This window comes from Trachypithecus francoisi, unplaced genomic scaffold (assembly GCF_009764315.1).
Source record: "Trachypithecus francoisi isolate TF-2019V2 unplaced genomic scaffold, Tfra_2.0 Lachesis_group0, whole genome shotgun sequence".
Taxonomy (NCBI): Eukaryota; Metazoa; Chordata; class Mammalia; order Primates; family Cercopithecidae; genus Trachypithecus; species Trachypithecus francoisi.
The window spans coordinates 58,929,616-58,951,631 of NW_022681453.1; the positions used below are offsets into that span (position 1 = coordinate 58,929,616).

Consider the following 22,016-nt stretch of genomic DNA (forward strand, 5'->3'; position numbering starts at 1 on the left):
GCCTGTAATCGCAGCACTTTGGGAGGCTGAGGCAGGCGGGTCATTAGGTCTGGAGTTTGAGACCAACCTGGCGAACACGGTGAAACCCCATCTCTACTAAAAATACAAAAAATGAGCCAGGCATAGTGGCGGGTGCCTGTAGTCCCAGCTACTCAGGAGGTTGAGGCAGGAGAATGGCTTGAACCTGGGAGGCGGAGGTTGCAGTGAGCCCAGATCGCGCCACTGCACTCCAGCCTGGGCGACAGGTGAGACTTCGTCTCAAAAAAAAAAATTCTCTCCATTGAAGAGAGATCCCTGAATGTAGGGGCAGGTAATGAGCCAGACGGAGCTGGTTAGATCCTGCCCCGTGGGACACTTACTTCTTCTGTGACCCTTGGACAACTCACAGACATGTGCGAGCCTCAAGTTTCCCACCAGGAAAAGTGGAAAGACTGGGTGGTTTTGAGAATTAAATTCCTGGCATTTAATTACGTGCCTGGGAGGTAGAAGCCACTTATCTGATAGTAGTTACAACAGTTTCTCCCTTCCCACTGACAGTTGTTCCATGGGACACAGGTCCTCCCTCTCTATCTAGAGCTACAGATTTCATCAGCTCCCTACCCCAGCACAGCCCTGCAGGGAGTTGGGTCCCTGTGAATTCCCCCTCTTCAGGATGCAAAAGGGAGGCCGTACAGGATGGCGATGGGGAGGCAGACAGACCAGATGCAGACCCCAGCTCTGACAGTGACTGGTGTGAGACCCATGGGCACATCCCATTACCTCCCTGAGCCTCAGCTCCCTGATGTTTAAAACAAGGGAAGCAGTGAGGCGGCAGATGGCACAGGGTGGAGCTCTGTCTTGGCCCCTCAGCCATTTGCATCTGGCCACCTCCTCTGGCCACGCTCCTCTGATCTCTGTGCCTCTCCCAGGGACCTTGAATGCCAGGAACAGACACAGCAGCCTGGCTTTCCCCAATCTGTCCTCACCCCGTTCTCTGCTTCATCTGTCCCTGGTCTTGGCTCACTGGCCCTCACACACCTGAGGCTCTTTGAGAAGGGTGCCAGCTCCTCCCCTTCAAGCCAAGCTCAGATAGCACTTTCTATGGAAGCCTAGCTGCCACCCCCGCTTCCCCTCCCCCTCCTCCTCCTCTAGCCCTGCTTTTCCTCTACCCCACACTCCCCTAGTCTGGCATGGCCCTTTATCAGAACATCTCCTTCCCTCAGGGATAGGCCTGCGTCCCTCTGATTACCCCGCCATGATTAGGCCATAAGCCCCACAGTCTGAACCTGGGCCCTCTTGTTCCTCTGGCTCAGCGCAGCCCTTCCACTGAGCAGTGTTGATAACTGTCTAATGCAGGCGTACATGGGAGTAGGGCGGCCCGACAGGTGCTCAAGCCAGGGAGTGCCATGGTGAACAAACACACTTAGGAAGAATTTTTCTTCCTCAAAGGTGCCAGTTTCAGAAAATAATCTGAACTGCAGAACAGAGTCGGGGCATCTGGGCGCTCGTGCCCAGCAGTTTTGTTAGATTGCGGAAAGTGTCCCACCAGGCCCTGACGTCCCTGAGCTGCAGGTGGGGCTGCCCCCTGGTGGCTCCTTACAGTGGGAAGCCCCCCTACCCATTCATGATGGGCTTTTCCTCCTTCCTCCAAGCTGGGGCTGTAAAGCATGTACTTTGAAGCAGGCAGGAGAGCCATGGGCAAATTAGGAGGCAGCCTGGTCCTGAACCGCGAAGGAAACCTTAGGGTGTTCATGACAGTTGCCGTGGCAGCAGGAGCTTGAGGGACCATCACAGAGAGGCTGGGGCTGCTCTCCCGAGTGACACAGGTCGGTTCCCTGAGGCTGGGAGGGTTCATGGGCAAGGTTCGTGAACCTGTGCGCAGGTTCACTGTGAGAGCAGCTCTGACATTCCCTCCCGAACACACTGGAAGGACACTCATCAAGCCATACCCCTGGCTCCACTACCTGCTAGCTGTGACCTCAGGCATGGCCTCTGGCCTCTCTGGGCCTCAGTTTCTCCCTCTGGGAAATGGGGATGATGATCATGGTGCCTGCACATTAGTACTGTGGGAGTGTACATTAGGACTGTGGGAGTGAAGTCAGGGGTTTGGTCCAGTGCCTGGTGCAGAATCAGTGTCAGTGCACCATATCGCCTGTCACTCTTAGAAGGCAGGGCAAGAACAGGGCTTCACAAACTAGAGCTGCAGGCCAACACCAGCCAGACGCCAATTTTTGTTGATAAAGTTCTGTTGGAACACAGCCACGTGCATTCTATCATGGGTCATCTGTGGCTGCTTTGCACAGCAGTGGAGTTGAGGGGTAGAGGCAGAGGCCTGAAACATTCAACACCTGGCCCTCACAGGGAGGTGCACCAACCCCCACCTACTCCAACTCTGTTGGGACACAGCAAGGCCCAGAGAGGGAGGGGTTCCTGAGGTCCCATGGGGGGTCAGTGGTGGGCCAAGTCTCCTGCATTGCCATAGCTGGAACCTTGGAGTCCCGAGAAGAGCTAGCTGTGGGAAACCTCATTCTGTTCCCTCAGCAGGCTCTATCAGGGGAAAAGAAGTATTCATTATGACTTTTCACATGCATTGTCTTGTTCCGTCCTTACACACCCCTACTTAATGTTTTCCTCCATGCCTGCGGGGCTCTCCTTGGCTCATGTCAGCACCATGCATAGAGGACTTGCCTTGGTTCACATTGGCACCATGTGTCCAGGACTTATCCTGGTTCACATTGATGCCATGTGTCCAGGGCTCACTCTGGTTTATGTTGGCACCATGTGTAGAACATTCAATTTGGTTCATGTTGGCACCATGTGTGTAGGGCTCATCCTAGTTGATGTTGGCGCCGTATGTCCAGGGCTCACCATAGTTCATGTTGGCAACATGTGTACAGGGCTCACCCTGACTGATGTTGGTGCCATGTCTGGGGCTCACCCTGTTTCATGTTGGCGCCGTGTGTACAGGGCTCACTTTGGTTCACATTGGTGCCACGTGCACACAGCGCTCCCTAGTTCATGTTCCAGGTGGAAAGGGCTCCCCCTGGTTGATGTTGGCGCCATGTGTACAGGGCTCCCCCTGGTTCATGTTGGTGCCATGTGTAAAGGACTCCCCTGGTTCATGTTGGCTCCATGTTTAGTGGGCTTATTCTGGTTCATTTGGCCCCATGTGAAAAGGGCTCACCCCAGGTTCATATTGGTCACATATGGAGAGGGCATTCTCTACATGTCCATGATAAGTAATGGTAGTAGTGTCGCCCATTTCCCAGAGGAATCTGAGACTCAGCTGAGGAAAGGGCTTGGTCATAGTCTCCACGCTGGTCCGTAACATGGTCAGGATTTACAACCCTGAGCGTGATGTCATCTTCTCACACCTGAAATTGTTTAGCTAAACAGAAATACTCTCTCCTAAGGAGATAAAGTGACTTTCATTACATGTCTTTCTGTATGCCCTGCTGTTGGGAGGGCTTTAGTTGTTAATTCAACAAATATTAATTGAGCACCTACTCTGTGAAGGGACCTGGAAGTACAGCAGCAAGCAGGGCCCACCACTTCCCTCTCCTCAAGGTGTCTCCCAACCCTTCCTTAACTATACTTTATTGAGCTTTAATTTTTATAGTGAAATGCATCAACCTTAAGCATATGTGTTAGTCGGTACTGACAAGTGTATATCACGGTGTAACCACCACCTGGGTCGAGATGTGGAACATCTCCAACCACCAGAAAGTTCCTCTGTGCCTGTTTGGAGTTCATTTCTCCCAACCCCGGGGGCCCCCATCAACCAGTGGCCTGACTTTCATCCCTCTTTAGATTAGTTCTGCCTGTTCTGGAATGTCACAGAAATGTCATCAAACAGCGTAACTCTCTCGTGCCTCGCTTCTTCACTCAGCATGATTTTGAGATACATCCACGTGGTGGTGTGTATTGGCGGCGTGTTCCTTCTGGCTGCTATAAGGTATTCTGTGGTATGGATAGACCAGTTAGTTTATCCATTCACCTGCAGATAGACATTGGAATTGTCCCCACTATTTGGCTGTTACAAATAAAGCCACTGTGAACATTCTCACACATGACTTCTTGAGGGCATATGCGTTTATTCCCCTCGAGCATTGAACCAGGAGTAGAATGGCAAGGAAGGGGCTCACATTTTGGCCACAATGTTTTTGCGCACCTGTGGGGGTTACTGAGGAATACAACATGCCTGTGCACAGCGGAGCTCGGGCATCCTTTGAGGACAGAAGCCTGGCACAGCCGTCTGGGACCAGGGGACTCTAACAGGGTTTCCCTCTCTCCAGATGAACGATGTGCTCCTGTACACCTATCCCCAGAAGGATGGGAAGTACCGGCTGAAGAACACATTGGCTGTGGCCAGCATGAAGGTAAATGTCTGGTGGAAGGTACCCCAGGGTTGGGGGACAGGGAGACCCCAGGGGAGAAGGGGACAGCATCTTGCTCCTAGGAGCACCCAGACCAGCTGGAAGAGGGAGGCCCGGGGGAAACAGTATTGGGCTACAGCAGGTTGGTGCCCAGGGAGAGGAGAGGGGGATGGAGGGCTTCCTGGAAGAGGGGACGGAACCCTTAGAGTGGGTAATATTTGGTCAGATCAGGAAGAAAGAGAGGGGGGGCATCCTACAAGGAGGAAAATGCATAAGGAAGGGCCTGGGTTGGGGGAACAAGCAGGTGTTTGGTAATTTTTTTTAATTGTGATAAAATACATATTATTTTTAAAGTAACCATTTTTAAATGTACAGTTCTGTGGCACTAAGCACATTTACATTGCTGTGTATCCAGCACCACCATCCATCTCAGAACTCTTTCCTCTCCCCAGACTGAAACTCTGCCCACATTAAACACCAACTCTCCATTCCCCTCTCCTTCCCAGCCCCTGGTACCCACCGTTCTACTTTCTGTCTCCATGAATTTGACTACTCTGGATACCTCGAATGAGAGGGGTCACACAGTATTGATCCTTGTTTCACTTAGCACAGTGTCCTCAAGGTTGATCCCTGTCATCTGTAGTATGGGTCAGAATTTTCCTTCCGTTGTGTGGATAGACCACATGGTGTTTATTCAACCCTCTGCCGATGGACACTGGGTGGCTTCCACCTTTAGGCTGTTGTGAGTAATCCTGTTGTGAATATGGGCATATGTGTGGGGCTTAGCTCCGTGTAACTTGGTCCCAAAGATGGGAACACTAGGGAGCTATTGGGGACCTTGAGGAGCAGGAGGTTTTAGGAAGTTAATTCTGGTGCAACAGGGGGCTGAAGTCAGAGAGGGCGACACTGAGGTGGGACAGTGGAGCCGCAGGTGGTTCTCATTGTCAAGGGCAGAGGCAGGGATGGCCAGGAGAGCTGTAAGAGGCACTGTGCAATCTCTCTTGATCCTGTAGGCTCTTTACCATGGGGAAGGGGAAGGAGGAAGCACCTTTCTCAGCATGGAGGTTTGTTCCCTTTTGGAACCAAAGGCTCTATTGAGGAGACTGTTAGAAAAAGGAATGGGAGACATGGTCACTGGGCAGGTACTTGTCCAACATGACAGTGCACCTGGGGTTGCCCAGCCTGGTCCCTGAGCATGACGCTCTGCAGCCTTCCCAGCGGTGGGTGAGTGGCCAAGAATGACGGAGCTGGCAGCCAGGTACCTTTAACAGCACCTACCATCACAGAAAGGTATGCCCTGGGGCTAGAGAACGGCAGTAGGTGGACACGGTCCCACTGTTCATCTGCTGCCAGGAGGAGCCGGTGTGCACTTGCCCCTCCCTGCCCCACCCTGAAGGAGGCTGCTGTTGGTTTTCCAGGTCAGCCGCCCTGTGATGGAGAAAGTGCCCTATGCTCTAAAGATTGAGACTTCCGAGTCCTGCCTGATGCTGTCTGCGAGGTACGGGCAGGTGGAGGGAGGATGGCGCACAAGGCAGAGGTGTGAGCGTGGGAAGTTTCAGAACAACAGATAAGGATGTGCCATTTTTATTTTGGTATCCTCTGGGTCAAAGGACTTTTTTTCTTTTCCATGTTTCCTAACCTTTTGGGGAATTTGATAAAAACTTTTCTCCCCTCAAAAAATGTACACACTCATAAAATTTTATATACAACTTCAGAGGTTTCTAGAGACCATGGCTTAAATACGACAACAGCAATGTCTCATGTTTGTGGAGCTCTTTATGGATGATTGGGTCTCTGTAGCAACATGAAAAGTTAAGGCAAGTAAAAAATGTATTGTGTGCTGCTGTTCATAAAGTAGTCTGCCTTTTTGCTTTCCTGTCTAGAAGATGAGAGAAAAGAAATAATGAGTGAGCGCTCAACACTTACGTTGCCCTTGTCTTTGGGGTGTCTTAGTCCATTCAGGCCACTGTAACAAAAATACCATAAACTGGGTGGCTTATAAACAACAGAAATTTCTCATAGGCTGGAGGTCAGGAAATCCAAGGTCAAGGCACTGGCAGATTCGGTGTCTGGTGAGGTTCTGCTTCCTGGTTCAAAGACGGTGCCTTCTCACATAGACAGTGCCACCGCATATGGTGGGAGGAGCAAGGGTCTCTCCGGGATCTCTTGTATAAGAGCACTAATCTCATTCGTGAGGGCTCCACACCTATGGCCTCATAACCTCCCAAAGGCCCTGCCTCCCAACATCAGTGCTTTTGGAAAGAGGATTTCTGCATTTGAATTTGGGGGAACACAAACATTCAGACCACAGGGGGACATGGCCTTTCTTTCAGAAAGGTCTGCATTTTCTCCAGGCCCTCAGGTTGCCTGGGATCCTCATCTCTGGCTTCAGACCATGACCTTAAAGAGCATCCCCTTTTCCTTCTCTCAGGGCAAGGTAAGCTCAAGCTCTCAAGGGCTTGGAAACCAGGCAGGTATGGCTCCAGCTAAGGGCAGTTCTTTAGCCAGGGACGTGCATGGCAGGGGTCAGCAAGGCTTCTGGGGCTTGGGTGTCTCCTCTCAGCAAGCCCATGACCCTGGGATGGCAGCGGTGCCTATCACATGGGGGTTTATCCTGCATTGGGGTGGTTCTGAGCGTGAAATGGGATCTAAATGCACTCATGCACATGCATTCTCATAGATGCATTTTCTCATTAAAATCATTTATTAGGTGGGGCATGGTGGCTCATACCTGTAATCCCATCACTCTGGGAGGCTGAGGCTGGAGGATTACTTGAGGCCAGGAGTTTGGGACCAGCCTGGGCAACACAGTGAGACCCTGTCTCAAAAAAAACATTAAGCATGTATTAGCTACACCTCAGTGCCAGGTCCGGGGCTGAAGACACAAACAATTTAGCCCTTGTTGTGCTCTCCAGGAGCCCACATTACAGGTAGGAGAGTTTTAAACTGCTTCAGATGCAGGGCAGTAACTGCTGTAACAATTAATAGTGGTAATGACAACAGTAGCAGGCATTGGATACCTGTCAGGCCTCAGGCACCTCCGTGATCCTCATCACCACCCTTAGAGCTGGGGTTTGCGGCTCCTTCCATGCATAGGGAGTCGAGGCTTGCAAAAGGGTCACACAGCCAGGTGAGGTGGAACTGGAGTTTGAACCCGGGACTGTGTGGACCAGAGCTCTTATCTATTACAGTCTATGGCATGAGGGAGTAGAAGAGGGCTTGGAAACCCAAAGGAGGGACTGCCCCATCTGGAGGAGTGAGGGAAGTCTTCCTGGAGGAGGTGATGCCTGGGTGGGGGTCGTGGCCTCACCTCTCCTTATGATAAAATCAAGGGCAGGAGGCTGCCAGCATATAGTTTCTGTTAGTCCGGCCATGACATGAAGGTGGTGACGATCCACACGTGGGCCTTTAGGTGGGGCTGCCCATCTCCCAGGGCAAGGACAGTGGCCTTTAGTATGCCAGTCACCTTCCTGCTAGTCCAGACACTTCACACTTGAAGCTCCCAGGGGACAGCAGGACCCATTCATCGCCTTTTAGAGACATGGTGTCTTGCTGCCCACAGTGCTGATTCAGCCACTGCCTGGCAGCACTGCTCCCGCCCAGGCCAGCGGGCCCTTATGCTTGCTTTCTGGGGCAGGCTGCACACTTACCTGCGGTGTAGGTGCGACATCTAGTGGACACTGTGAGAACTCCACCCAGCTACCTGGCACACAGCCCCAGCGTAGCTCTTGCCCCTCAAGAAGCCCTCCCTGGTGCAGAGCAGGGACTTGGAAAGTGCCTGTTGGATGACTGGGAAGCTATGTGGGGAGATGAGGAAGGTGGGAGACAGAGATGTTTACCTTTGCCAGCTCCCACCTACCCCTCGTCCTCCACAGGTACCCAGCCGTCTGTCCCCTGCCAGCCTGTTTCTCCTAAAGTGTGGGACCCTCTGGGCCTTCCTAATAACTCTTGCTTTTGCACAATGTTAACAATGTGGTTCCACGTCCCACATCTTCCTTCATCTCCACAGCAGCCCTGGGAGTTAGGGGAATATTGTTGCTATTCCAGTATAGGAAGAAACAGGTCCAAGGACAGCTAATGGACCGGTGGTCTGCTAGTAAACCTAGTGTGGCAGGTGATCTGTTCTTTGGTGGTGGTTCTGGGCAGTGTAAGAGGTGTAGGCTCAAGGGAGGAGGATGGGGCATCTGAGTGAGGACCTCATCCATGCTGAGATGGAGGGTGGGAGGCAGAGCTGCTCCTGCCTTTGCTCACTCCAGCCCATGCCCACAGCTCCTGTGCAGAGAGGGACGAGTGGTATGGCTGTCTGAGCAGAGCCCTCCCTGAGGACTACAAGGCCCAGGCTCTGGCTGCGTTCCACCATAGCGTGGAGGTGAGTGGGTGGGCAGGGCCCACGGGCCACTAGCCTCAGAGACCTGGGGTTCCCTGGGCGGGCACTGCTGTCACCACTCACACGCAGATGGAGGTGTAGCTCCTGTCCTTGGGGCACTGGCTCCCCCCACCCCTCTGCTATGCTCCCACCCTAGTCAGGGGCGGCCTCCGTGCAACTTAGGAGCCCAGCACCCCCAACCCCATTCTCACAGTCTGGCTGCTTCCCAACCAAGAGTGAGCATCCTGGAGGGTGCAGGAGAGGCCTTCAGCATCAGACCCACTCACCCACACATGCACACACCCTGTACAGAGAAGCAGGGCAGGGCTTACTGGGCTATGCATCTGGCTGGTCTCCTGGCCACATTCCACATTACTCAGCCAATTCTGTTGCTGCAGATACGAGAGAGGCTGGGGGTTAGCCTTGGCGAGAGGCCCCCGACCCTGGTGCCTGTCACACACGTCATGATGTGCATGAACTGCGGCTGCGACTTCTCCCTCACCCTGCGGCGTCATCACTGTCATGCCTGTGGCAAGGTGAGTTGCTCCATCTGGGGTGAGTGTGTGCATGGGGGTGGGGTGGGGGAAGGGCATGTCCCTGTCCAGCTGGGGGCTCAGGGATATCCAGCAGCTACTGCAAGCCCCAGAGTGAGGTGTGTTCACACCAACCCGAGAGGTACAGATTGCTAATTCCCATTTCATAGATCGTCAGACCAGAGCTCCAAGTCCCAGGCCCCTTCCATACCACCATGTTTTCAACAGAAAACCATAGCATACATGGCTATTGTGCTTGGAGAAAAAAGTATCGTGTAGTGGTTAAGGGCATAGGTTCATCAGAAAAGCAGATAGGCGCTGGCTCAGAAACAAGATGAAGCCTTGCTGGAAAAGTAGAGGCCACACACAGCTCCATGATCAGAACCCGGGGCTACCTAAGGGCAGTTATGGGTGGATTAGCGGAGGGAGTGGAGGGGAGGGATGCAGGTCTCCTTTGCACGCACTGAGAGGGATGAGAATCTTCCCACCTGGGCCTGCAGATCGTATGCCGGAACTGTTCACGGAACAAGTACCCGCTGAAGTACCTGAAGGACAGGATGGCCAAGGTCTGCGACGGCTGCTTCGGGGAGCTGAAGAAGCGGGGCAGGGCTGTCCCGGGCCTGATGAGAGGTAACCTGGGGACCACTTGCCTTCTTCCAAGTGGCCTGGTGGCTTCTCCCCAGGCTCCAGTGGCTTCCATGGTTCATGACGGAAACCGCTTTCCCTGGAGGGAGTTGTTCACTCCATGGAGGGAGGAAATAGAGGTTCGAGCTCACACCAGGGTACCATTTCCCAAGATATGCAAAACTGATCGGTGTCCCCAGAAGAAGAGCTCTGTAGCTAAGCTTAGGAGTCAGTGTGTGTGTAAGGGGACGGAGGCAGGGAACTCCTGTGTCCTTTACCACAGAGGCCCTCTCGTCAAGTGTCCTATGGGCCTGTGTCCTGTGGCACCTTTCTGGGACTAAGGACTATAGGAGCCTGGCAGCAAAGGAGCTGGGGTCAGAGATGGGTGAGGCTGTTCCACACAGGAGCCTTGGGAAGCTGAGCCGGCCCTTGAGAGACCTGGTCAGTGCTGAAGGGATAGGCCTTGCCCTAGCAGGGTGAAGTTCCCAGGAAGGAGAGCAGGTGTATCTTGGGCCTAAAACTAAAGTATTTCCCTTGCCTCCACTCCATGGGGCTAGACTGAGGTCATCAGAGAAGACAGCCCAGTCCCTGCTACCTGGAGGCCTGGAGGTGAAGGGCTGTCCAGCGCCCTGGAAAAGCATCCCCTCCCCATCCCCCATAGCCTTTGTCTGTTCCTGCAGGAGGGAGAGTGCTTGACTTTCAGGTCCCACTTAACCCCCATGGCTCACATTCCTAGAGGGATTTTACAGGAGTCAGCGTTCCAAAGACAAGCCACAGGCCCGCCTCTCACCTCCCTTCCCCACGGCTTCTTTCGGTTACAGAGCGGCCTGTGAGCATGAGCTTCCCACTGTCTGCACCCCGCTTCTCGGGCAGTGCCTTTTCATCTGTCTTCCAGAGCATTAACCCCTCGACCTTCAAGAAGCAGAAGAAAGTCCCTTCAGCCCTGACAGAGGTAAAGTAGGCAGGGCTACCCAAGCGGGAAGTCGGGGATTTGGAAGGTTCATGGTCCTCCTGGGTAGACGGGGTCAGACCCTGCCCTGAACCAGCCTGACCAGTCTCTTCTGGACAGAGCATTCCTAATGGAAGCATCCCAGCTACGTGGACTGACTTGACAGTGATGGTGCTAGGAGACATCTTTCCCATCCTTCTCTCTACCTCTCCCCTCCTCCTCTTTCTTTTCTCTCCTTTTTCTCCTGCCCCATAGCCTAGATGTGGTACTCAAGGAGACTGCACAGATCACAGGGGCTCTTCAGTCTAAAGGAGCCAAATTCCTGGGTTGGTCCTTCCATGTCAGGCCCCTGAGCTGCACTGTCCCCTCATCCTGGGGGTCCCAACCCAGCTCAGGCATTGACGTCCCTGGAGGCCATGGGCTCCGCAGGAAACTTCAGAATTGGCTAAACTCAATTGTATCCCGCAAATAGGACCAGATTGTATGTCTGTATTTCCAATCACAACCACAGACCAATGTATGCCTGTGAATACACAAGGGGTCCACAAGTGTGATCAGCTGCTTCCAAGTTAGTCCATTAATATCAAGTAGCGGGTAGCAAGGGTTTAAAAAAGTGTTAGGGAATGGAAAATTTAAATAGGTACAGTTTTATCCATTAACTTGTTCCTTTTGCAAATTAAAAATCTTGGAAATAACACGGCAGGGCGCGGTGGCTCACGCCTGTAATCCCAGCACTTGGGGAGGCCAAGGTGGGCAGATCACAAGGTCAGGAGATCGAGACCATTCTGGCTAACAAGGTGAAAACCCATCTCTACTAAAAATACAAAAATTAGTCAGGTGTGGTGTCACGCGCCTATAGTCCCAGCTACTCGAGAGGCTGAGGCAGGAGAATCGCTTGAATCTCAGGGAGGCGAAGGTTGCAGTGAGCTGAGATGGCGCCACTGCACACCAGCCTGAAGACAAAGCGAGACTGTCTAAAAAAAAAAAAAAAAGAACACATACATGGTTAAACATTTTTCCCAAAAAAGTACAAAACAGCACATATGATGAAAAGTGAGTCTGTCATCCTTCCCAGCCTCCCTTAATCCCACCGCCATCAAGTTTCTTATGGATCCTTCTAGAAATTTTCATGCACATACATAATACAGATGTACATTCATATATCTTCTTTTTCTACCCAAAAGACAACATATTATACAGAATCTCTTCTGTTTTCTCCACTTAATTTGTCTTAGAGATCATTTCATAATCACATATATGTATAAAGCTCACATTTTTTACATTGCATTCCTCTTTTACTAGTAAGGAAATTGAGACTTAGAAGTCAGCAAATTGCTCATCATTAACCACCTAGTAATTGGTAGAGCCTGGATGGGAAATCCCAGGTCGGTATTATTCCAGTCCTGTGTTCCTCACCACATAAAGCCTGTGGACAGAATACTACTACCCCCCACCACCACAAAGAGTAGTAATAATAATAAAAGGACTTAACGCTGCACACACCCCACTAGGCAGGAGACTAAAACCTTTTGGGCCACAATACAAAGAGGATCCCTCCCTAAATGTGAGGAAGAGATAAGTTGAAAGTGCAAGAGTTAATTTTAGAAGGAAGAACCTTTCCCCTAAGTACCTGAACGAAGTTTCTTGAGTCGAGGGGCTGAGGTTGGGAAAGGGAACCAAGAATCTGAAACAGCACTAGGGGGAAGCATCAGCATTCCTAAAGTCATCTGGGTCCATTCATTAAATCCTGTTTCTCAAAAGCATGAAGCACTATCTTGTTGACTTTGGTATTGGGTGGATCCTGAGACCTTATCCAATGTCAAAGCAGTATAAGTAGCCAGATGATTTGCAGTGTCATTTTGAATTGTGCTGTTTGAACTGTGCCCGACCACTGGGGTGACCTGACCACTCTGCTTCCCTCCTGCCAGGTGGCTGCCTCTGGAGAGGGCTGTGCCATCAGCGGCTATCTCAGCCGGTGTAAGAGGGGCAAGCGGCACTGGAAGAAGCTCTGGTTTGTCATCAAAGGCAAAGTTCTCTACACCTACATGGCCAGTGAGGTAGTAGTGATCTGCACTCTCTCCCTTCTTCTGTGAAATGACCCCCTGGGGCCTGCACACATCCTGTCACCTGCAAGGCTGTGTGAGTCCTGGCTGCTGAGCCAGTTCTCGTGGCAGTCAAGTCTTTAGTGAGCAATGCCATGTGCTCAGTGTTGCTGTGGCTACACAACCACTCACCACTTCAAAATCTAAGGAATTTGCAGTTTCTTTGTGGAGATAAGAAGGTACGGACCTGCCAACCTGTGCCGCAAAGTGTTTAAATGTCACAGGCCCAGCATCTAGGACAAAGACGGGACAAGCCAGCCATGCCACAAAAGAAAATGCCTTCCTACTGTCTACTTAGATTGCTTGGGGCAAAATTCAGCAGTGTGGAGGAAGCTACTCCCTTTTTGTCCATCCATCTCTTTTATAGGGTAACTCTGGTAACTCTTCTAAAGAAAACTGAAATCTGTATTTTATAGAATATCTTACTTTAGGCGAGAGAACCTTGGAAATCAAGTTTACTTCCAGAGTAGACAGATGTGTGGCCATGGTTGTGTAGCAGGGTGCTATCTGGCCCCGACCCAGGCCGAACCTGTTGGATAATGTGAAACATTTCTATCTCCACGCCCCACCAGCTGGTGGCTTCTAGGTGGTCAGGCATAGTTTCAGCTTTGAAAATGGGAGTTAAATGTATTCTGATGAGCTGCAGAGGGTGGCTGCTTTGCGCCACTGGGATGTGCATGTCAGAGAGGGCTGGCCCTTCTCCCGTGGCCACAGATGCTAGCAGATGTGCAAAAGGCACTTCCTTCTTTGGGGCATGAAACTTCCCTCTGGAAGGACCTGCAACTGTGAAGGTTGCAGTGTGCCCGTCCCCAGGGATCACAGAGGATGGCTTTCTAGAAGAAATTGCTTTGGAGCCATACTTAAACACTTAGCAAGGCCCCACATCTGTTTACTCTAAGCAAAGCAGGCAGACAGGGGATCTGCCATAGGCCTGAGTGGCTTGGGCACCCTGTGAGCCACACCCCACCCTGAGGGGCCTTTGCCTATGTCCACAGGTGGGGCCTTCCACACTGTGGGGATTTTTATCTTTCCAAAACAAACTGAACAGTTGTCATGTAAGTGACAGCATAAGCTTATTTTAAAAGGTGGATTTAGGGGCCTGGCATGGTGGTTCACGCCTGTAATCCCAGGACTTTGGGAGGCTGAGGATCTCTTGAGGCCAAGAGTTTGAGACCAGCCGGAGCAACATAGTAAAACCCTATCTCAACGAAAATTAAAATGAATGAATTATGGACTTAAGTATGACTCCAAAGCAGTTTCTTCTAGAAAGAGGAATTTACATAATTTCTCAATAAACCTGTTCCAGCGATGGGACAAAGCTTTCAAATCCCATCAAAGAAAAAAAGGTTCTGATGAAGTGGATAGCTGGCTTGCACTGTCTACACCACCATGCACCCCTGTCATGCACCCTGAGGTGGCCCAAAGCTGATCCAACTTGCTCTTTAGTAACAGTCCTGGGAGAAAGCGACTATCAAAAATACATTGGAATCTTTATTTTTTCCAACATTTTCTGTTGTTTCAAGACAGGGTCTTGCTCTGTTGCCCAAGGCTGGAGTGCAGTGGTGTGATCACTGTTCACTGCAGCTTTTAACTCCTGGGCTCAAGCCATCCTCCCAACTCAGCCTCCCAAGAAGCTGGGACCACAAGTGTGTGACACCATGCCCAAGCTAATTTTTTTTTCATTTGAATTTGAATTTTTTTTTTTTTTTTTTGAGATGGGGACTTGCTCTGTTGCCAGGCTGGAGTGCAGTGGCACAATCTTGGCTCACTGCAGCCTCTGCCTCCCGGGTTCAAGTGATTCTCCTGCCTCAACCTCCCCAGTAGCTGGGACTACAGGCGCCTACCACCATGCCTGGCTAATTTTTGTATTTTTAGTAGAGATGGGGTTTCACCATGTTGGCCAGGATGGTCTCAATCTCTTGACCTCATGATCCACCCACCTTGGCTTCCAAAGTGCTGGGATTACAGGCGTGAGCCACCACGCCCAGCCAATTTTTTTATTTTTTGTAGAGGCAGTCTCACTATATTGCCCAGGCTGTTCTCGAACTATTGGCCTCAAGTGATCCTCCCAATGTTGGCCTCCCAAAGTGTTGGGATTACAGGTGTGAGCCACTGTGCCCAGCCTATTTTTTCCAACATTTTATTATTTCTTTATTATAGTTATTGTTTATAAAACTTTTCAAACATAAAGGAATGTTGAAAGAATTTTACAGTGAACTGGCAGGGCATGGTGACTCATGCCTGTAATCCCAGCACTTTGAGAGGCTGAGGCAGGAGGATGACTTGAGGTCAGGAGCTTGAAACCAGCCTGGCCAACATTGCGAAATCTCGTCTCTACTAAAAATATAAAAATTAGCCGGGCATGGTGGTGGCACACACCTGTAGTCTCAACTACTCAGGAGGCTGAGGCAGGAGAATCGTTTTGAACTCAGGAGGTGAAGGTTGCAGTGAGCCAAGATCACACCACTGCACTCCAGCCTGGGCGACAGAGCGAGACTGTCTTAAAAAAAAAAAAAAAAAAAAGAATTTTACAGTGAACTATCGTATGACCATTAACTGGATTGTACAATTAACATTTTCTACTTTTCTTTTATCAAGTACCTGTCTATTCATCCATCTATACCTTTTACTTTTCCATGTTTTTCAAAATATACTTTCCCCTAAGAATTCAATGTTTTTGTACTTTTTTTTTTCCTTTTGATGTCTAATTTATATATAGTGTACACAAATCTCAAATATACTATTTGGTGAGTTTTGATTAATGCACACACCTACAAATTGCCACTATCATCCCGTCCCCAGAGGCAACACCCTGTTCCAATTTTCTTTCCGCCATAGATTAGTTTTGCCTCTTGATCCTCAAACAGATGGAATCATGTGTGACTTCTATTCACCATGATGTTTTTGAGATTCATTTATGTTGTTGTATATAGCAGTAGTTCACTTCTTTCTATGGCTGAGTAGTCTTCCATTTTGTGACTATACCAGTTTTGTTTAGCTGTTCACCAGTCAAAAAACATTTGGATTGCTTCTAGGCTTTGGTGATTATGAATAAAGCCGCTTTAAACATTTTCATACCGGTATTTGTGGGAACATAAATTTTTATTTCACTTGGGTCATTATCTAGGATTGGAATTTATGGATCATAAGGCAGGCATATATTTGGTTTATAAGGAATTGCAAGACCTTTTTCCAAAGTGGTGTGCCATTTTACACTCCCCCAACAAAGTGTGTGATTTTGAGTTCTGGTTGCTCCACATCATTGCTAACACTTGGCATTGTCAGGCTTTAAAATTTTAGCCATTCTGGTGGGGAGTGTTGAGGTAAGTCAATGTGGTTTTAATTTAGATTTCCCTAGTAACTAATGATACTAAGCACACGATTGCTTTCATGTGCTTATTGGCCACTCATATTTCCATTTGAGAAGCGTCTATTCAGATCTCTTGTCCTTTTTTTTTAAGTAGGTTGTGCCTGTGATTGAGTTATAGTTCTTTCTGTATCCTTTATACCAGGCTTTTGTCAGATAAATGTTTTACAAATATTCTCTCCCTGTCCGTGACTTTCTTGTTCATTTTCTAACGAATGAATGAATGAATGAATGAATCTTTTGATGAACAGCAGTTTATAACTTTGAGGAAGTCTTATTTGTCAGTGTTTCCTTTTATGACCGTTGCTTTCTGTGTGCTAAGGCATTTTTGTCTATTGCAAGCTACAAAGTTATTTTCCTCTATTATTTTCTGAAAGCATTAATGTTTTAGCTTTTACTACTAGGTCTATCTCAAATTAATTTTTGTGTATGGTATGACATGGCAGTTGAGGGTCCTTTTTTTCATTATGGATATCCAGTTGTTCCAGCACCATTTGTTGAAAAGACTTGCCTCTCCCTATTGGATTGCTTCAGTGTCTGTTAAATCTCAAATGACTGAATAAATAGAGGTCCATTTCTGGACATTCCATTGTGTTCCATTCATATATTTACCAATCATTATGCCAGTACCAAACTGTCTCAAATACTATAACTTGAAGTCGGGTTCTTTTTTAAGGCTGTTTCGAGGCTGGAAAGGTACCTACACCTGTACTCCCAGTACTTGGGAGACCAAGGCAGGCAGATCACTTGAGGCCAGGAGTTCAAGACCAGCCTGGCCAACACAATGAAACCCCGTCTCTACTAAAAATAGAAAAAATTAGGGAGGTGTGGTGGTGCATACCTGTAATCTCAGCTACTTGTGAAGCTGAGGTGTGAGAATCGCTTGAATACAGCAAGCAGAGGTTGCAGTGAGCTGAGATCACACCACTGCACTCCAGACTTTTTTTTTCCCAGACTCTGTCTCAAAAACAAAACAAACAAACAAAAAATGTTTTGGGCATTTTAGGTCTTTTGCGTTTTCATATAAACTTATCAATTTCTCTGATAGTGATTATGGAATCTGTAGACCAATTTGGGGAGAGCTGACATTGTAATATTGAATCTTTCAATCCATGAACATGGTACATAAATTTTCATTTATTTAAGCCTTGAATTATCTTTTAATGTTTTGTAGTTTTTAGTGTAGACATCTTCTACTTCTATTAATATATTTCTAAATATTTTCTTTTTTTTTTTGATGCCATTTGGAAAGGAGTTTATTTTCTAGTTGTTTGCTGCTACTATATACACATAAAAACTGATTGTCTTGTGATCTTTTAAATTGATTTTTAGTTCTAGTAGTTTTGTGTTTTTTTGCAAGCACAAATAGTTCTACTTCTTTTCTCATCTATATGTCTGTCTTTTTCTTTCCTTAATATAATAGTTAGGGCCCCCAGTACCATGTTGAATTGAATTGATGAGAGTGAACACCACTCTTGCCTTGTTTCCAATTTTAAGGGAAAAGCATTTGGTGTTTCACTATTAACTATGATGTTAGCTGTAGGTATTTTATAGATGCCCTTTGTTAGTTAATGAAGTTTCCTTCTACTCTAGTTTGCCAAGAGGTTTGTGCTTTTTTGTTTTTGTTTTTACCATGAATGGATATTGAATTTTGTCATAGACTTTTTCTGATCTAGCAATCTTTGAGGATTCCCTTTGTTTTAAAAATATTTTTTTTCTTAGTTTTCTGGGGTTGTAGGGATGAGGTCTTGCTATGTTGTCCAGGCTGGACTCAAATTCTTGGCCTCAAGCAGTCCTCCTGCCTTGGACTCAAGTGTAGCTGGGTCTACAGGTACATGCCACTGTGCCCAGCTTGATTCTCTTCTATACGCAAACTGTAGTCCCCTTCTTCTTCCTCCCACCACCATTCTAATATGCTTAATTATATCTCTTTGTGTTTTTACAGTCTGTTTTGTTTATGAACATGTATGTTTTTACATAACTGTGTATAAAAATATCTTTACCTATATATAAAAAACCTTATTCCACTGAGCACTATATGTGTAAGAGCCATCTGTGTTCTTTGGGTACATTTCATCAAATTGTTAGCAACTTTGTAGCACAGTGTAAGTGCTCCATATCGAAATACTGTAAATGAGGTTTTGGAGGAATGAGTACAGAATATGTGATCAGAAGTAACTGCAAAACTGAGTCACTGACTGATAAATCCATGGAAAGAATGTGGGGTTAGAAGGTGGTCATGAGTGCAAATTCTGGATCTGCTCCTTAATGGCTATGTGATCTTGGGCAGTTAACCTTTTTTGAGCCTTGATTTCTTCTTAGAATGGGAGTGACACGTTCTATGATTGTTGTGAAGATTAAAGATAATGAAATGTAACTGCCTGGTCCGTGATAAACTGTCACAATATGTTGAGTTTCTTTCTTTCTTTTTTTTTTTTGGAGACAGTCTCACTCTGACCCCCGGGCTGGGGTGCAATGGTGCGATCTCGGCTCACTGCAACCTCTGCCCCCCGGGTTCAAGCCATTCTTCTGCCTCAGCCTCCCAAGTAGCTGGGATTACAGGCACCTGCCACCACACCCAGCTAATTTTTGTATTTTTAGTAGAGATGGGATTTCACCATGTTGGCCAGGCTGGTCTCGAACTCCTGACCTCAGGTGATCCACCCACCTCGGCCTCCCAAAGTGCTGGGATTACAGGCGTGAGCCACCGTGCCCAGCCAGTGTTGAGTTTCTTTCCTTCCTCAGGGCTGGCCCTGGAGGGAAGTGAGGGTCAACAGTTTGTGTGTGGTGAGCCCGCAGGTGCCAAAGCACATCCCACACAGAGGCACTCTTCACGCATCTCAGATTGGAGATAACAGTAAATGACTATGCAAAGTGCGGTGTTTAATGTCAGTTTTTCCTTCTGTCCTCTGCAGGACAAAGTGGCCATGGAGAGTATGCCTCTGCTAGGTTTCACCATTGCTCCAGAAAAGGAAGAGGGCAGCAGCAGCGAAGTAGGACCTATTTTTCACCTTTACCACAAGAAAACCCTATTTTATAGCTTCAAAGCAGAAGATACCAATTCAGCTCAGAGGTACCAAAATAACTAATTAGTCTTACACCTTTTTGTTCTGTCAGAAGGAAACAAGTCGTTTCTTGGGGCTTTGGCTTCTGTTCTGCTCCATTCATCCTATCCCATTAGGTCCCTTTGGGCCATAGCAGAACTGCAGAACTACCTGTTCTTTGTCACAGTCATGTTTAGACTGTCATGATTCATTCATGAATCAAGCATGCATTGATTCAGTCAACTTTTGCACTGTGTTCCAGGCCTTTTGCTAAATATGGAAAACATGTTTGAGAGACAAATATGAATACGACATGGTCCTTGACTTCAAACTAAGAGGAATCTAGTCCAGTCATTTCTAGGTTCTGTGAGCAGAGTCATAGGCAGAGCCACAAAACCAAATGTCCTCTCTGTTCTGTTTTATAGGTGGATCGAGGTCATGGAAGATGCGAGTGTGTTATAGCAGTTATCAAGCATGTGGACTTGTAACAAATTCTTAGGTCAATATGTGAATGCTTTTAGAAGCTAAGCTGTGGCTCAACTCATCCGGACACACACCTGGATTCAGCAATGAGGCCTGACCTTTTTTGCTATAACCTCCCCACCACTCCCCTTCCCTTGCCAACATCTTCATGAGTGGAGCCCTTAAGGGATATTTATGGACCTCTCCTTTTCTGTGTTTTCCACCGCCACCCCCACCCGCCACCGGTAATAAACTATTTCCTTACCCACAGTGAGTTAAAATTTAGTAAGATGAAGATGTGGAAACCAATAGAAAAGTACATTTAGAAATGCAGGCTTTTTAGTAGAAAGAAGCTCTTACAGTTTTTACTCATGATAAATCTTATCACCTTTCAAAAATCGTGGTGCCTCAGGTGAAATGAGAAGCTATCAGTAGCAGCTACTCTCATCGAAAGCACTTTATTATTTTACGGAGCTGCAACCTCCAATTTTGTGTTTTCTAAGTGATTTACTTAAGTCAGTAACAGATGGAATCCTGTGGACTAATGTGCCACCAGTTTTCTAATGAGGGTGTACATAAAATTGATTTGTGCAGACCTGGCTGTGGCTTGCTGGTGTGCAAGCACACATCACTTTAGAGGGGCTGCGCCCCACCAGATAGGAAGGGGAGGATTTTCTCCTCCAGTTGACCTTGCGACCTGTATACTAACATAACTTATAAGAGGAGGGGTCCCTCCTCCCCAGAGCAGTCCTCAATGCTATGTCAGTGCTGGAAACGCAGCCACTGGCAGATCTGGCCCCTAGAGGTCACCGCAGAGCCTCTGAAGAGTCAGGGTCTGCTTTAATTTATTGTGTGCCTTCCTGTGTTTACCTCACTCAAGCTGACAACATTGTTTATGGGAATCTATCCTTCTTTTAGACACATGGTAATCCTTGGGCTGTATTACTGAAGGCTTTTTATTTTTTGAGAGGTGAAAAAAAGAGAAAACAAGTTAGACTCCAAAAGTGAATTCCTGGTCTCGGCAGATAGCTCGGGGCACAGCGAGGGAGCACAGAAGTTGTGGCCTGACGCTGTTCTATGGGCACTTGGGGCTAAATCGCCTCCTGAGGGTGACTGTTGCTCATTCTGCTGGACAGGTTTTTACATAAAGCAAAGAGCATGTGAGGGGTGGGATTCCTTGCTACTCTTATTGCAATAAAAATCAATTGTCTGATATCCTGTCCCCATTCTGTTGCTGCCCTGTCCCCTACAAAAAAGGGCATTTGCTGACAAACTTTTTATAAAAAGCACCATCTCTAGGACTTACTTGCATTAAATATTTTCAGGGGAAATTTTTTTTCCAGTTTGCAGTTGTTTTAAAATGTTTGCATTAAACATATAACTAATGATTCAAACTAAGTGATTAGATAGTGTTTTTGTTAATTTTTGAGGGCTTAGTTCCAACTGAATCGTTTTCATCATCAGACACTGAAATGGGCTTTCTAGAGCTGTTGAGCAGAGCAGGACTTCAGTACCAGGCAGGGGTAGTTTCCCCGGTCTGCTTATGTTGCCACCCATGGTCAGTTTCTGAGTTCCAGATAGAATTACAGGTCTGAAAGTCATCAGAAAGCCTCTTTTACTTTATATTATCCTATTTTGGATGCCCTGTAAAGAGGTAATAGGGCTTTTATTTTTCAGTGAATAGTTACCCTAATAAAAATGTCTGGGTTATAGATGAAAAACACACTGGATGGGTTTTGTAAAAGGCAACTGGCAGGGGCTCATGTGTGACTGGGCAAGGGATCACCTTTTATCTGGACCGTGTATTATGTGTCCTTCTTGTGGTTCTTTGTGTACTCATTTCAGGCTAATTTCTACTACCTTTTCTACTGGGGATGAAGCCACCCCACCTGGTCAGAGGTTGCTCCTTCTCACTGGATCCAGATGCTGGGGAAATAACCGGCCATGACACCATGGAGATGCTGCTCAAAGTCCCCCGTAATACCTGCTCTGCCCCTCTGCTCCCTGGGCACAGAGCAGCCCCTTCACTGTGCACCCCCAGCAAAGGCCATGTTTATCAGGAAGCAGCAGCATAGACAAGCCACTCAAGTTGCTCTGAGCTTTGGTGTCTTCTTCTATTACATGGAGATCATTCTAGCTTCTCCCACAGGTTCAGGGGAAAAGGCACAAATGGAATGTTTGTGAAAGCGGTCTGAAAAGAGCACAGCCCATAAC

At 48.0% G+C, this 22,016-nt stretch overlaps 1 protein-coding gene across 2 annotated transcripts in view; it reads left to right on the forward strand.

The window, feature by feature from the left end:
* FGD5 (FYVE, RhoGEF and PH domain containing 5) overlaps window positions 1-21,133 on the forward strand; it is a 124,778-nt gene extending 103,645 nt beyond the window's left edge. The window contains exons 13-21 of one of the 2 annotated variants that reach the window (XM_033210806.1): window positions 4,275-4,358; window positions 5,774-5,853; window positions 8,625-8,724; window positions 9,120-9,257; window positions 9,755-9,884; window positions 10,700-10,830; window positions 12,756-12,884; window positions 19,212-19,369; window positions 19,766-21,133. In XM_033210806.1, the coding sequence (XP_033066697.1) occupies window positions 4,275-4,358; window positions 5,774-5,853; window positions 8,625-8,724; window positions 9,120-9,257; window positions 9,755-9,884; window positions 10,700-10,830; window positions 12,756-12,884; window positions 19,212-19,369; window positions 19,766-19,802 (987 nt within the window). In that variant the 3' untranslated portion in view covers window positions 19,803-21,133. The remainder of the gene's footprint in view (window positions 1-4,274; window positions 4,359-5,773; window positions 5,854-8,624; window positions 8,725-9,119; window positions 9,258-9,754; window positions 9,885-10,699; window positions 10,831-12,755; window positions 12,885-19,211; window positions 19,370-19,765) is intronic. The other variant, XM_033210807.1, reaches the window with a different exon arrangement.
* Window positions 21,134-22,016: the final 883 nt, after the last annotated feature.